The 15693-nt window shown below is 40.0% G+C and overlaps 3 protein-coding genes across 3 annotated transcripts; 1 reads left to right on the top strand and 2 right to left on the bottom strand.

Moving 5' to 3' along the window:
- Nucleotides 1–1634: 1634 nt before the first annotated feature.
- Nucleotides 1635–4128, bottom strand: LOC119901825 (gamma-crystallin N-A-like). The gene is made up of 3 exons (XM_038717530.1): nucleotides 3611–4128; nucleotides 3002–3147; nucleotides 1635–2018 (listed from the first exon to the last, which is right to left on the bottom strand). Exons 1-3 carry the CDS (start codon nucleotides 3929–3931, stop codon nucleotides 1883–1885), a joined length of 603 nt encoding a protein of 200 aa, XP_038573458.1. The 5' UTR covers nucleotides 3932–4128; the 3' UTR covers nucleotides 1635–1882.
- A 1285-nt stretch (nucleotides 4129–5413) lies between these two features.
- Nucleotides 5414–6984, top strand: ly97.3 (lymphocyte antigen 97, tandem duplicate 3). Its single transcript, XM_038717533.1, has 4 exons — nucleotides 5414–5506; nucleotides 5734–5803; nucleotides 6229–6351; nucleotides 6721–6984. Exons 2-4 carry the CDS (start codon nucleotides 5755–5757, stop codon nucleotides 6825–6827), a joined length of 279 nt encoding a protein of 92 aa, XP_038573461.1. The 5' UTR covers nucleotides 5414–5506; nucleotides 5734–5754; the 3' UTR covers nucleotides 6828–6984.
- Nucleotides 6985–7926: 942 nt separating this feature from the next.
- Nucleotides 7927–15693, bottom strand: rheb (Ras homolog, mTORC1 binding). The gene is made up of 8 exons (XM_038717531.1): nucleotides 15393–15693; nucleotides 14486–14557; nucleotides 12200–12267; nucleotides 11932–12014; nucleotides 11762–11818; nucleotides 11607–11654; nucleotides 11136–11217; nucleotides 7927–9413 (listed from the first exon to the last, which is right to left on the bottom strand). The coding sequence occupies exons 1-8, from the start codon at nucleotides 15442–15444 to the stop codon at nucleotides 9321–9323; spliced, it is 555 nt and encodes a 184-aa protein (XP_038573459.1). The 5' UTR covers nucleotides 15445–15693; the 3' UTR covers nucleotides 7927–9320.

The following is a 15693-nucleotide window of genomic DNA, read 5'->3' as shown; positions in this document are numbered from 1 at the left end:
CTTCCCCAATTTCCAAACATATTATGAATTTAATATATTTAAACATATTATTGTCTTGTATTATGTCTGTTGATACTCTAAAAATGATCTGTGACATTAAAAAAAGTGTTTGTGTCAAAGGACTGGTCAGCCTACCCACTCATCAAGTCTCCCAGCCAACAGACAGTCACTTTTAGAAATATTTCCCTCAAAAGAGTTAAAGTTAAAGTCATTTTCCTCTGACTAATTGATTGTTTCTCTTTTGTAATCTCCCGACTTAAGAAGACCTGCGTACCTCCATTAGAGCTAGTCATCAAGGATTATTTATAAAATATAATAGAGGTCTATAAGAATAATAAACTGCAGACATCTTGTCTTAAATGCACTTTGTAGCATTCAAGTTTCTTTTCAAAACCGAAGTCCTTTGTGTATAATAAATCTCATCATCATAGAAAATCAGCAATGACATTGTTAAAATGCCATTAAGCCTTGCTCACAGGTCCCTCTCTCTTTCTCATCTTTGACATCCAGACTAATGGCATGTTGGTGACACCCAGCCAATTCAAGCAACAAATGGCTTAGGAATAAGGTTAGCTATAGGTAATTGCCCTTAAACTAGTGCTCTTGAGTGTAACTCAAGACAACGCATTTCCTCATTAAGCTATCCTATATTGACCCTGTAACTCGATAGAGGCCATGAGCAAAGCTTTGTAAAGATAGGTGATCTGTTGTCATGACAGTTAGGAGAGAAAGCACATGAATGCTCATTAAAGGTCCAGGAGCCACAACCTCGGTGCGACTTTACTAGAAGAATAAGAGCATGTGGAGAAATGATGCAGAGGCGCAATAAAAAACATGAAACTATGAGCTAACAGTCTTGTAAATGGCTTTTAAATATAACTTTTGCCAGTCTGTCACTACTTATACTGCATTGTACATGTCATAAATACAATGCTGTGCGCATAATATGATGGAAAACTGCATATAATCTCATTGGACTAACTAAATTAAGTTGAATTGAAAATATTCATTAATACATAATTCATAATTAGTGTTTCTGTTCTTTGGTTTTGTTCTTCATTCAAGGAAGGATTTTAAAAATCCAGATATTTTTTTATGTGTTTGTGTCATTGCTGTTGTCTCTATTGTGATCACTTAGAAAACCCCCAGGTGAGCATCAGGACTTCACAGTAAAATAGATAAATGACACTAGGTGGTAGCAGAGCTCCCCGGGGCAGGTGCAGATCCTGCTTCAATCTGTGCAATCTCTCTTTCACTTTTGATTTATTCACTGGATATGTAGTTAGGGCACACAGTTTTTATTGTTCACAGTAGAATGTGTTTGCTAAAAAGCTGGATCCCTGCTTTCTTTTCTTTTCTTTTTCTTTTTAAATAAAGATTTTCTTTAGCAGTGCTGCAAGTTTATTTAAACTATTGAACCAAGTTTAATTTCCCTACTGGATAAATAAAATGCCCGTCTGTCTATATATCAATCGGTGTTCAGTGGTATCCAGAGTGTCTCATGTAGCTTGGTAGTGGATCCATTAGTATGAGGAACACATAAAGGTCTTTTAGTTGTGGCATATAATAGAAAGCAATTACATGAATCATAGCTTGTAGCCATTTCAACAGTGTTGGTTAATTTAGGAGTTTCACACTGCGTGAGCATAAAAGCAGAAGAAATGGAAATAAGATTGAGGTTATTGTAGGATCACTACTTTATTTCAGCCTTTGAATAATTCAGTACAAAAATAAAACAACAAGCAATGTGAAACATTTTCTTCATCTTTTATTATTTTACAGCCCCACAGAGTCAGCGTGACATTACTTGACGGTGTGGTATGTTTTTCCTCACTGGATGATCTCATTCCTGCAGTCATATTGCCAGTGACAATGAGATGCTTTAGAAGTAGTTTGCCACCCTGCGAACAGACTGGATGTTGGGGTTCTCTGCCTGCCACTCCATAAAGGTGCAGTAGTTTCTTCTCTCCACAATGTACATGCGGCCACGGTAGTTAGGCTCCTCATACAACACCCAGCTGTTTAGGAAAAATAGATAGACAACATAAATATTTATTTGAAATTGCACGTATGCAATATCTAGTGTAAGGGTATAGAAGGTAGAGTTTATGACATATTTCTGCCAATAGTCTGTCTGACTTGGTTTATATAGTGTGCCAAATTATTGTTTAGTGTTTGAAGGGTCACTCAAAGTATAATATAATAGATTTTCTTACTTACCTATTGTGATATCCAGCTATGTAGTTAAGTTACTAGGTTCTGAATTTTTCATCTCTCTAGGATTTTGTTAAATAAATACTTTCTTTTTTTATGTTTATGGGGCATTTTATATCCTCAATAAAGTGTACAGAAAATGAGAAGAGAGATAATAGAGAAAAAAAGTACACAACAAAGGCCCTCCGTCAGACTTGAACCCAGTGACATATCATTTCATGGTCAATTCTTTTATAAACAACCCTCTGAGATTTCACATGCCACTCCAACAAAAGTATTGAAAAATTTCATTTACTAAATTCTACAGAATCTGTTTCCCAGTGACTCTGGATAATTCACAGACCTCTCTGTAAACAATGTCCACTGCAACTATTCTCTACAAAGGAAATAGTTCGTATTAAAACTGTTGACAGTGTGTTTAGGTGCTTACCCAGAGTAACAAAGTAAGGACACTGCTTATTATCAAATTCTGTGACAAACCAAATTATCATTACATTACTCATCTCCATCGTATTGCAAGGATTGCCAATATATTACAAATGGATATCTATGTAAAGTCCTTGACGAAAACAACAAAGTGAGTAATTTAACTTTTTTTCTTGCCCCCTCCATATTTGCTGTCAATAAAATTGGCTAAACTTCCAAATAATATAAAGAAATCTTTTTTAAAAATCTTGAAATTATAGACAGGATCACGCATAACTTATCAGTTTCACTTCAATGTTAAAAAGGCTTATGCGCTGTAAGCAGGCTAACACCAACAATCCCTCACTACTGAGATACATACGCTCCATCTCCATAAACCTTGATGGAGTTAATGCAGTTCTTGGTCAGGCCTCGTGCTTGCAGGAACGGACAGTCGTCGCACACCTCCACACACTGGCCGCTAAAGTTGTCTCCCTCGAAGAGCTCCATCCTGTAGTGCTCTCCATGCTGGGGAGGATAATGACATACCCTTTCGCTGAGTCATGGCAACAATGTTCGCCTTCACCTCACTGAAAAGGACCATGGCCTCTATATGACAGAGACCGTATTGTGCACGCAAACACTCATACAAACACACCTATAGAAATCTAAAGGTTAATTGTGTGCGGAGGATGGTATGTACAGCCCACAGTCTATCTCTCCAGTGCACCAAATGTGCGATTTTCTTTCAGCTAATGGTGTCAAGTGATGTGAAAAGTTGATAATATGCCTCTGTGCTGCAAGACTAATGCCTTTCATTTTTAAACAAATTATTGTAAACCCCAGTTATTAAAATTATTCTGACTTTGATTCATCTGAAAAACAGATGTGCAAAAATGAGGCGGCGCATATGCCAGTCTGCCAGGCTTTTTAACAACCAAGTGTTAGTCTGTCCCTGGGGTCTTTCTCACACACACACATACACACTTACCATCCTGACTGGCCTGCAGGAGCCCATGTGATCGTTATGGGCATTCCAGCGCTGGAATTCAGGGTACTCCCCATGCTCCAGAATGTACTGTTGGCCCTTGAAGTCTGGATGGTCAAAGCAGATGAAGGCCCCGCTCTCCACACGGACAGAGTTGACCCTGTTCATGAAGCCGCGGTCCTGGAAGTTGTCACAGTCGCTGCAGATCTCCAGCTTCCTCCCAGTGAAACATTTCCCCTCATAGAACACGATCTGGTTTTTGCCACAACAGTGAACATTGAAAAATCTCTCTCTTAACAGATAGTTGTATGTAAAATGCTGCATAAAAAGAACTATCTACGGTGTTAGATAGTCAGAAAGATATCAAGCTAAGAGCCATTCAACACTGTACAATCTGAGGTTGGACCAGTCATCTACATTAATTCCTTTGTGATTGACATTTGTTTATGACACACATTCATTGTTGGGAACTACTGTGGCTGCATCACACTCCCTTGTTATAGTACTCACCTTTCCTGAGTACTGAGACATTTTTCCACTGTAAGCTGTTCCAAACTAGTCACACAGTGTAAGAGTGGAAAAATTTGGACACCCAGATATATATGGCTGACAGTGAGCACGGTGGTATCGCGAGGCCAAAGCAACAAAAGCAAAACAATGGGGGGTTTAGACATTTTGCCACATGGACAGTTTCCCTTACATGTGTCAGTGCTGATATTGGAATTTGGCTCTGGGGGGCCAAACAATGGAGAGAGATTTTGCTTTGATTGGGCTTTGGGAGTGATGTTGCACTGTCGAGGCTGTAGGGTAATATTTGGGTGTGTCCAGACGAGGAAGAAAACAAACTGAGAGGGAAACTTAAAGCAGAGGTGAAAGGAATGAAAAAAACAAATGACCCAGTGGAAACAAGATATCTGTCAGGCTGGGGAGTAAATGTTGAAACAACGAGGTGAGGTCTCAGTCCGTTTTCAAGCTACTTAACCACGTCTGAGTTTTGATGGCAGCAGTATGAGCAGAGAGTCACACTCCAAAGCAGATTTCTGCCCAGCTGTTCTTTTCAGATCCATCTCTGTTGTTGTTTCTTTGCTGCTGATCCCGAGAGGATCCCTGGATCTATTTACCCATGAAAATTTGGGTGGAGACTCTCAGTCGCAGCATCAAAGAATTGGCAGTTGGAGCATGATACAACAAAACCTGTTTTTCACTAACTGTATGACTTCATCCTGTATGCAGGATACTTCAACCCCCTCTCTCTCCATCTACAGTAGCATTGATAAAACACACAAGTTGAAAGGATTTATTGAAATCAAGTGGATTTTCAGAGATTCACACTAAAGCAGGGATTCAAAGCCACACATCTCAAGTGCATTTACTTCAAGTGTATGCCAGTCTTTTATTCTTTTTCATTAGTTTTATATTAAATGCTAGTTCAAGTCAATTCCCTACTGTATGCTTTGAATTGAGTCAATTCATGTCTGGTGCTGACTTGGACAAAGAGCACGAGGCCCAAAGTAGGCTATTATAAATCATACAGTTTAACATAATCCACCTAAAGCAAACACACTGTACCATTGACTAATATCCTCTTGTACTCTTAAGGTACACATCCAGCCAACATAAAGCTTGTATTGAGTCTGCAAGAAATGCACACGATGTCATAAATTATATTCATTAGTGGACAAAGGGTGGAAAGCTCTTGCATAATGCATTGGGAAACTGTAACCCCTGAACACATTGCACCCAGGGTGAGTAAGGTGCTAAGCAAATAGACATAACACTGATACACCACTTAATGGGACGTTACCACGGCAGACCAAAGTACGAACGGGTATAAAAAAGAGGAAAGTCGATGAATACATCTCAGTCATTGGCAGAAACCAAGACAGACAAATCAGCAAGGTATGTACACCGAAAACATTCATTCATTTATAATATACTCATCATTTTCTTTTCTTCTCTTATTTGAGTTATCTTATTTTCTTTACCATATCTAGCCTTCAATTCTTTTTGAAATTTGTTGAATAGCTATCAGTGTAAATCTTTTTGCCATATAGTTGCCACTGTCCATGAGTGTGCACGCATGCTAATACACCTGTATTATCAAATCTGTGCTTCGTCTCCCACAGGCTGCAGCATTGAACAGAACAATGAAGTTGTTGGTCTTGGCTTTAACCGTCACCCTGCTGTTTACAGCTGGTCAGTCTGTCACTGATTTTCCACTGAATAAACACAACCTCTGCTGCTGTGCAACAGGGACATATGGTATCTCTTTGAGCCTGTACTGTAGAGGAGCACAGTCTCAGCAGACCTGTCAGAAACTCAAAGGCATTATTTTCATTCTGCAACAGCTTGTAGGCGTCATAGCTAGGACGTAAACGTAATTAGGTAAAATGCATTTGACTTACCTGTGATGGCCAGAGCACGGTGCCATCCTGTGGCTTCACAAAAACATTTAAGTAGACTAAATCAAACCTTACTTATAACTTGCAAATACTCATTGTCCCAGGAGAGATTCCCACAGAAAACACATTGACACATTATGACAGAATCAGATCCACTAAGGCCACAGAGAAAGAAAAACAATGACTGAATGAATTTTCTTTGCTGTGCTTTGTTTTAAGGTGAAGCCCTGAACTGCCACCGGTGTGTCCCAAGACACGCTGGAGAAACCTGTGAGCTTTCTGTAGAAACCTGTAAACCAGGGAAGGATGGCTGTGCTGCTGCCAAGTTCCTCAGAGCACCATGTGAGTTTCTCAACATACTCCAACTGTTTTATTATAAACAAATACATGGACTCCTGAAACCATTTGCATGCATACAATGGCACCAAACTTAGAGGACTAGGGGCATCATTGGTTATGTAAATGAATTGTTAAATGTTCATCAGCATAAAGAGAGGATTTTCGTTAAGCCCTCTTGTGGCTAAACTGTATCAGGCAAGGCAGCATGGGTTAGAAAGTCAACTGCAAGTCAAATAAGTGAAACTGTTCTCCAAATGTTTGTGAATGATGTAAATATACTGTATGAAAATACATTGGAGGTGAATCATACATAATAAAATGTCACTTTGTTTGTTAAAATCCAACCATTTCCCTTTTTTTTTACTTTCTTAGATGGCCAATACCAGAAATGCATGGCTCTGTCAGACTGCACCATGCTGAAGCTGAATGCCTACATCGATATAAAGTGCTGTGGCGACGACATGTGCAACACCTTATAAAGTTCAATGTAAAAACCAAAGAAAATGACTGTATCTTGGAGTATGTTTGAGCAAGGCACTAAAAACCAATGACTCCTGCATGTATTCTAAGTGGCTACTTCTTTAGGACAAACAAAATAAGTCATTTCTCTGAACAAATAAAAAAGTTAGAACAAGAGCTGTTCTCATTCTTGTGTCTGGAAATCTTTTTGACAGCTACATCAAGTCAAAAAGAAAGTCTGCCTACTATCATCCGGAAAAATATGAATGATTAGGTTAATGTTCAGACAAGAGTTAGAGAATCTTATCCATGCTTTCATTTTCAGTAGGTTGGGTTATTGTAAAGGCCTTTCCTCAAGCGTCCAGAAAAAGGTTCTCAGACAGCTTCAGCTCATTCAGAACAATGCCGCTACTGTTAGACATCTATCAAAGACGAAGACAAGTTCTCAGGACTGGGCACTGACTTCTGACTTTATTTCTCTATAACATGAAATATTCATGGATAAATAAGCAATAATCAAGATCTATCAAGAGATCAAAAACCACACTCATCAGGACTGTGCAGGTGTGGCTTGATCAGATTTGAATGACCGTGAGCAAACAACCACTGTCACCAGATTCAGATTTTAGTATTGCAAAAGCTGAAGTGTGTGACATCACTTTTTTCTAACTGAGCCACTTTAAACCAGCCAGAAGAGCACAGAGGTGTATGATCCCATCACTCACAACAGTAAAAAGCTCAGTGAAAGAAATTCCAGGACCTTTAAAATACATCTCTGATGGTCTATTACTAATTTAACCCTCTCGGCCTCTCAGGTCATGCTCAAAAACAAGAAGCATTTAGTTATTATGCAACACAACCGTGGAACTACAAGCTTCCATTGCTTTGTACTGAATCGCAAAAACATATTATCCACCCTCCACTTTCATCCTGCAGCCTCCTCAATTTATTTTACCCTTTTAAAGTTGTTCTACTGAACGTGTTACTGACTTTTTATGCCTTGTGTAAAGCAACCTGAACTACATTTGAATGGTGCTACATAAATAAAGTTGCCTCCCTCCCAGGTGATTATAAAACCTCAATCATCAGCACAAGGTAATAATCAAGATTCACTCCTGCTTTACATAACCACTTTTTGCTTTAATGATTACAATCAAAAACATTTGTACATTTTCAACATTAGAAAATGGATGCAGATCTTTTGGCTGACAGTAACTGCTATGAAAACAAACTGAGGGACAGAGATGTGGGTACTGCGTGGAGATGAAGTAGAAAAAGAGCTGTATATTGGAGAGACCAAACAGCCGGCGATGTATCAGAAGAAATGTCCGTGTTTACTTATCCATTTTCAGAGCATTATGCATGGCAGACATGACATTTCTCTTATCTCTTGTTATTTAAACAGAGACGGGCTCGTAGCCTACATGGGAGCTGCATAATGAAAAGCTAAGATGCATCAAGCCACTACTATCTCCAGCCTTTTTTATGGTTGTCGTCATTACCGAGCAGAGGAAAACATTTTTTCTGATACACCCAAATGATGTTCTGTGTGTTTTGCATCAGTGTAGAGTAGGGGTGGGCGATATGGCCAAAATCATCCATCACGGTATATGTAATTTTATATCACGGTAACGGTATATATCACAATACAATAATTGTTCTGTTAATTCACTGAAGAAATGGTTTAAAATAACCATACCATACTGTACTTCATCACATTAGATTATTTTGGTCTTTTATTTGGAACTTCCATGCAAATAAAAACTCCTTCTGCTCCGTATTTACAATTTCAATCTCCTCCTCCACGTTTTCTCAACGCTCTCTTCTTCTGTGGCAGATGTCAAACCAGCTTAGAGGTGCATTACCGCCACCAACTGTTGCTGAGAACGTGGTAAGCAGTCCCGCTGCCCAAGAACTTTGTCAGTTCTTATAGTGTTTTTCAAGTACGTGTGTGGGCCAGATGCAACGTAACTTCATTCTACTGTGCTCTTTTGTCTATAGTCTGAATGACAATAAAGTTATCTTGATCTTGAAATTATGTTACCTTGGCAGCTGGATCTGCAAGGTTCACAAGATCATGCAAGAATCGTGAAATCACGAGATTTGCTACATAGCCTGCCCCAAATATATAGCAGAGACACTAAGGGACAGCTCCCGTGGTGGAAATGGTATTGTCAAATCTCAGTCCGGTGGACACATTTCTACCATCACATTATATACCCATATCGCCCAACCCTAGTGCCGAGCACAGAGATGGAGGAGAGGTGGATTGTGGAAAATATAAGACAAGGGAACCACCACTCATCTTTTTTATCAAACACACAAAGAAAAACTAGGATGACAAAAGGGTATATAAAGGGTTGGATAAATAACAGTGGAATCAGAGCCATAAATAGTATTGGATATTTAGGACCCTGGAGGGGTGGAGTCAGCTGAGGTGAAGGAGAACTGGCAGCTAGCCTTCAAGTAACGGGATATCCCAGTGCAGTGTCCTGTGTGTTGATTGGGCGGCTCTACATCATGGAGCAGGATGATTTTCCTGGCTGCACGCCACCGTCCATCTTCTCTGCCTCCAGGATCATCCTTCGGAAAACCTCCACGGCAGTCTGAGGGAGAGAACGAGACACACACACACACACACACACACACACACAGAGGATGTCACATGTCTCAGTCACACCACTTTTAATTTTCCAGCAGCACACATTACATCCAGTGGAGCCTCACTGACTTTAGGCACAACACAGATGGCATTGTTTTTATGTGCATTTAAAGATGGTCAGGAAATATTGTTTGCTAACTTGATTTAAAGGCAATAAACAGACTTTGTGAATATGTTGGGAAATACGTTCACTAGAAAATGGAAATCAGTTTTCAAGAACTGATTTCTGTTGCTTGTGTTGTTTACTTTTAGCTCATGTTGGCCTCAGCTTTAGCCTCTCCCTCAACGCAAATGAAGAAAATCTAAAGAATAGTGAATAAAACATGCTCTTCGGAGACTGTGTTGGATAAACTTCTGAACCATTGTTAAACCTGCATGAATTAATGTTTTTGGCCACTTGGGGGCAGTGCAACAAGCTGTAAACACAGCATTGACATATTATCCTGGAGTAGAAATAGCAAACTTGTTGGCAATCAGTGGCTTATTTTACACATGCAAAAGACAGGGAGCAACATTAGCACTAGTCCAACATTCACCCTCTTTTAACTGTGGTTTGCTCTTCACCAGCTCATAAGGTAAATCTGGCTCTTTAGCTGCTAAGTGCTTCACTGTGCTCACCAGCTAATCGCTAACTTTGTCTGTCTGCATTTTTGGTGCTGAGCAGTCATTTCAGGGTTTTTTTCAGAGCTTTTTTCCCCTGAAAACAGCTGCCTGCTGCAGCTGGAAACAATGCTGATGAGAGCTGTGAGAGTGAACCAAAACAGAAGTTGTGGGTCGTTAAATCAAAACAATGAGCTGAAAGACTCTAAAACATTCTGTAGAGCTGAGGGGAACTACAGAGTCAGCTAATAGTTGGCTGTGGGTTCGTCACTACAGTTGACCCCTTTTACATTACACAAAGTCATTTGAGCCATTGCTAAATTCCTAGACCCTAATATTTCAGTCCTGGTTAATTTGCCAAACCTGGTAGTAATTTCAAGTGTGTTTGAATACAGATACAAATACAGTTTGAAGAGTTCCTCTTGAAATTACACATGTATACCCCAATGGGGCAGTAAAACTGTCTTGAGCAGTAGCAAAACTGTCAGATACGGACCAGAGGAAGAGAAATTTACAGAGCACCCAAACAAACCATTTTCTTTAACAAACATGTGGGCATGCTATTACTATACATTGTGGTAAAGGCGTACTCCGCCAGTACCAATGAATGGTACTTTATAGTAAAGTATAAAACAGATTCAAAAATGGTTTATTACAGAACTCCTTAAACTTTGTGGACTTGAAACAGACAGATTTAAACAAGAATGGTCAAAACATATGCTCAAATATACTCCCCAGCATTGGTCAAGCTCCAAAACTGCTGGATCCAACAACTTCCCATACTGCAACTTGATAGTATCCTTTGTTAGACCCTCCTTGTCTGGTAAACACCGGGTCTTTCAAACTCCATGCCCCCAAACGTTGTCTGTTACAAATTTACAGTCTCTAAGCCCAAGACCAGATGCCAAGAAATACAAAAATAACCATGATGATGTCATTATCTTTTGGAAATTTCCCTTCAGGGCCACAGAAGAGTTTCTTTCTAACTTAAAATGAGACTGAGCCCATTGTGAGACCAATCACAACAAACTTCTGTGACAATTTAATCCAAAGCCCCGGCTCTCACCTGGTTCTCTTTAGCTGAGGACTCCATGAAGGCAGCGTTCCAGGATTCGGCTAATGCTTTTCCTTCTTCACAACTGATTACTCTAAAGGAAAAAAAACAAATACACACACACACACACACACAGGGACAGTCGGTTGGGATAAAACACATTCAAAATTCACAGTAAGGCTTCAGAATTCTCTGCTCTTATAAATTCTTCCATTGATAAGGTATATTTGCAGGGCTACACAAACACACACAGAAGTATAACTACGCTTGCTAGGTCCAAATGGCCTCCCCCTTCTTTTTGGTAATCTGTGAACCACATATTTCCATCTGCTCTGTATTCCTGTTAGTGTGTTTCGCATTGCTGCCACCAAGAGTCTACTGAGAGGTGACTAAAACTGACTAGTGCTATGCCCCGTGTGTATACCTACTACCTACTGTCTATAGAGGACCTAATGTAAAATTTAAGTGTGTGTTAGGACATACCGCTCCATATGTAGGTCGTTCTTGTTTCCGACGAGCATAATTGGTACTCTGCATTAGTGGGAAAAGTAAACAGCACATTGTTATTTATGCATGATGTATTACATACATCTTGGAATCCCTTGGACAGCAAAATAATAATGAGAAGCAGTACTTACTGAACTTTTCCCACCATGTCCAATAGTTTTTCATGGATTACTTGTACAACTTCAAAGCTGTAAGAAACAAGGGGAATGTTTCATGTTCAGCTTTCATGAATTGTACACAGTTCAAGTCATTATACGTAACTAAATAGATATTTGTTTGCCTTTTTAAAGGGGAAGTATACCTTTTATTAGATGTGACTGAATAGACCAGAATGTAACCGTTGATATCTATGGAGTAGGTCTGTGGGAAGATAGAGTACTCATCCTGTGGAGCCAGAAATTGTGAAGAAATTAGTATGCAAAGTAACAGACTTGGAATGGTAGGAAGTTAAAGTCATTCTTGTTAAATTTGATTAAGCAAAATTAACACCAAACTATGAAATAACATTCTCATAACAACACATATTTACATAAAAATCAATAACCCATTGAGAGGCTAATGAGTCATACCTGTCCTGCTGTGTCTACCAGCTGAAGATGGTACTCTTGTCCATTTATTGTGATCATTTTAGTAAATGCTGCAGTTGAAAAGAAAAAACACAAATGAGAAATTAACCAATAGAAATGACACATTAAACATTTCAATGGATGGAGAGCGAGACAATTCCTTTCAAAATAACACTATAGTACATCTCTACTGTGTCGACTGTATCTTCATTAGTGTGTGCAGATCTCGAGACATACCCAGTTATGGATCCATTTTGGTACCACTGAGTTCATTTGGCACAGAAATGTCAATATCTGCCTGGAGAGGGGTCATATTATCTACAGCAGGACGGAGGGATTGTACCGCCTGCAGCATCTTGCCTACAACGCTGACACTTTGCTTTATGTTAACCACCCAGAGATTATTTATAGACACAGACCACACACTAGAGAAACACAGGGTGATATGTGAGCGAACATGTCGGGAAAAAGAGAAACAGCCTAAGGGTATGTTTAGACTCAAATCCTCTTGAGTGTCTGGGAATGTGTGTGTTTACTAGGTTGATGAATTACTGTATGTCCTCTCCATTGGCACAATGTACTGTTAAAGTACCTTCAATCAAGGTTCCTTCTCTGAGCCAGTGATGTCCAAGCTCACGCAACACCAGCTGATCCCTCACAAGTTCCTCAAGAAGGAAGTTTTCTCTTTCTGGTTGAAAGTGTGGAAACTGGTGAAGTCAGCTGGTGTAGTGTTTGGACACATTGGTTTGGAGGGAACATTACACCCCGCTGGATAACAATTCAGTGTTATTGTTCTTCTTCTTCCAGTGAAATAATATTATGAGTTATCAGGATGCTGTCACAATCCTGTCCTGAGTGCTGTGTTTTGGGGTTGGGGTTTATTCATTTATCAGTTGGGTATCTGTTAAATAGTCTGTGGTCTTGTATCCAGTCTTTGTGGTCTGTGTTGTTCTGTTATCTTGTCTCCCTTAGCCACCCGGTCTTATTAGTTAGAATCCCTTTTGAGGTGCTGTTAGTTTAGACTTAGTTTTTAGTTTGCTTCCTTTAGTGCGTCCTCTACCTGATGTTATTGTTTATTGGGTTATACCTTAGCTTCTGTCTGTGTTCCTTGTTGGTGTTAGTTTATTTGTGATCTGTCTGCTTGTATTAGTTTATTTATATTACTCTGATATGTTTAGTGTTGAGTAACTTGTGTTATGTCCCCCCCCCCCCCAGTAATCTGCCTGCCTGCTAGTCTCTCTGTTTTCCCCGGCTCTCTCTGCCTGCCTGTGTCTCCTTAGTCTCATGTCTCTCACCTGTGTATCCCCGCCCAGCTCGTTAAACCTGTGTATATATGCTTGCTTGTTTCCCCTCAGTCTTTGTCCGGTCATTGTAGCTTGTCATGCTCTGTCTTGTGTGTCGCAGTATGTTGTAGTGTTTTCTGTGGATTTTGGATTTGTTGGATCACCTATTTTGGATTATGAACTCAGCCACTCTGTAGTAAGTGTGCTCACCTTTATATTGTTTGAATAAACCTTTGGAACTGGAACTGCTCCACTCTGTATCTTGCATTTGGGTCCACCTACCTGTTCCACTACACCCTTTCCAACCACACAAATCCTGACAGATGCACAGTTCATATGTCTACACTGATGACAAAGCTAATTCTGAACAACTAAACCATCTCCAAGGCAACTGAGCAACTTCATCTGCGGAGGAAGGCCACAGGATATAGCTGAAAGCTTTGGAAACGCCAAGTAACTTGTGATGTAAATTTATAATGGCAATTTCAACCATGCTGACCAATCTTAAGAAATGTATTCTTTACTTTTAAGTTTCCCATCATCAGAATTGAGGGTCTTTGGATAGAGGGTGTCATATGTTTGATTGTAAAAACCTCTGAGGCAAATTTGTGATTTTGGGCTCTACAAATGAAACTGACTAAACCCGACTTGACTAATCAAGACCTTTAACCAACAGCCTGATAAACCAAACACGGCTTATATGCGTGAACAACTGATGAATCACACACAGGAAACAAAAAACACTTTAAGTGTCAATACGTTTGCCAGTGTTTCCAGCGTTTCATAGCAGAGGTGGACCACCTTTACTGAAGACCTCTGCTAACATCATAAAAAATACACCTTTATAAAATAAAACATGAGGGAAAAGGGAACAGCAGCGCTATTAAATACAGCAAAGACTGTGATATTTTGTGTGGCTATTGTTTAGGCTGTCTTCTACTAACTGAACTCACAGTTTGCTGCTCCTGTGCATCGACATGTAAAGAACTGCAAAATCCCCACTTACTGTTTTCTATTGTTGGGTCATAGGAGTCAACAAACTGGCCTTCCACAAACTGAATTGTCAAGGAAGACTTTCCTGCAAAACACAAGGGGATATTGTAAACAGGGACCCTTGAGATGTTTGAAAATCATTGGCAATGTGGAAATAAATTGGCAGAAGCTTCACAAGTGTCTCAGTTTGCAGTCCTTCCTAACTAGTGTTCATCAATCATGTGCTGTAGCTCAGCAGTATCTCAGCATAGAGATGACAAATATTTAAAGGGATTAGTTACTGATAACCAAATCCACATTATGAAAATAAGAATGTTTATAGAAATGCTACATTCACTAGAATACCAGCAAAACTAAAATTGTGGGAGATGTTTGCTATAATATAAATACGTAGTCCTATAAACACAATATACAAATCTCTGTCGGAATAAACAGTGGTTAGTGCTGGTATGCTGGCTGGGCCTCCAGTCGTGCTATCTGTGTGTGCCATCTTGCCATCCTGAACATCCTTTCACCGCAAAACAAATTGCGCTTCTTTGGTTTCAGATTTGATCAAATAAAATCCAATCCGGTGGTCCTTCAGGCCTTCACACACATGGCACTAGCTAAGGCCACCAGGGTTGGGGCCACTGATGGGAAATGCATCATTAAGACCAGTTAGCGTTAAAATATTCATCTTGGAGCGCATATTTGGAGGCCTCGCGTTGCTGAAAGGCCACATCTCACCTGGTGGCGCTCATTCACCCGCTCATGAGATGTTGCGTGACAAGATCCTACTCCCTACAATTTAAGTCTATTATAGGAGGCGTAAACCGCTCTTGTAATAGATTTAAATGCACCCGAAAGAGCGCTGAAATATAGCCGTCAGCGTTGCATCCGAGCGGCCCTTGAGGTATCACGCTCATCTGGTCGGAACTCACCTACGGATCTGTACCCGAGGATGGCGATTTTTCGTGATTTCGGCTGCGGCATATCTCGTTCTGGTTATCGCATCTAGTCCTCGGGGTGTACCGCAACCTCCAACTGGAATGGCATCCAAATTCAAGGGGCGTAGAGATTCGACATACAGCCTCCAGATGACAGCAGGAATCCCTCTTCTTTGTTCTGATTATGATGAATTTTACGCCCACGGCTTGAAACAAAAATGTTATTTCAGGTCATATAAGAAAGCATGGAGTATCTATAGATCTACAATAACTGCGTCACTCCCCTTTGCGATGT

Source organism: Micropterus salmoides, unplaced genomic scaffold (assembly GCF_014851395.1).
Source record: "Micropterus salmoides isolate LMB-PRFRI ecotype aquatic unplaced genomic scaffold, ASM1485139v1 Ms_hic_scaffold_14, whole genome shotgun sequence".
NCBI classification, from domain to species: domain Eukaryota; kingdom Metazoa; phylum Chordata; class Actinopteri; order Centrarchiformes; family Centrarchidae; genus Micropterus; species Micropterus salmoides.
Note: the sequence above shows the minus strand (reverse complement) of the source record. Positions and strands in the feature narration are given on the sequence as shown.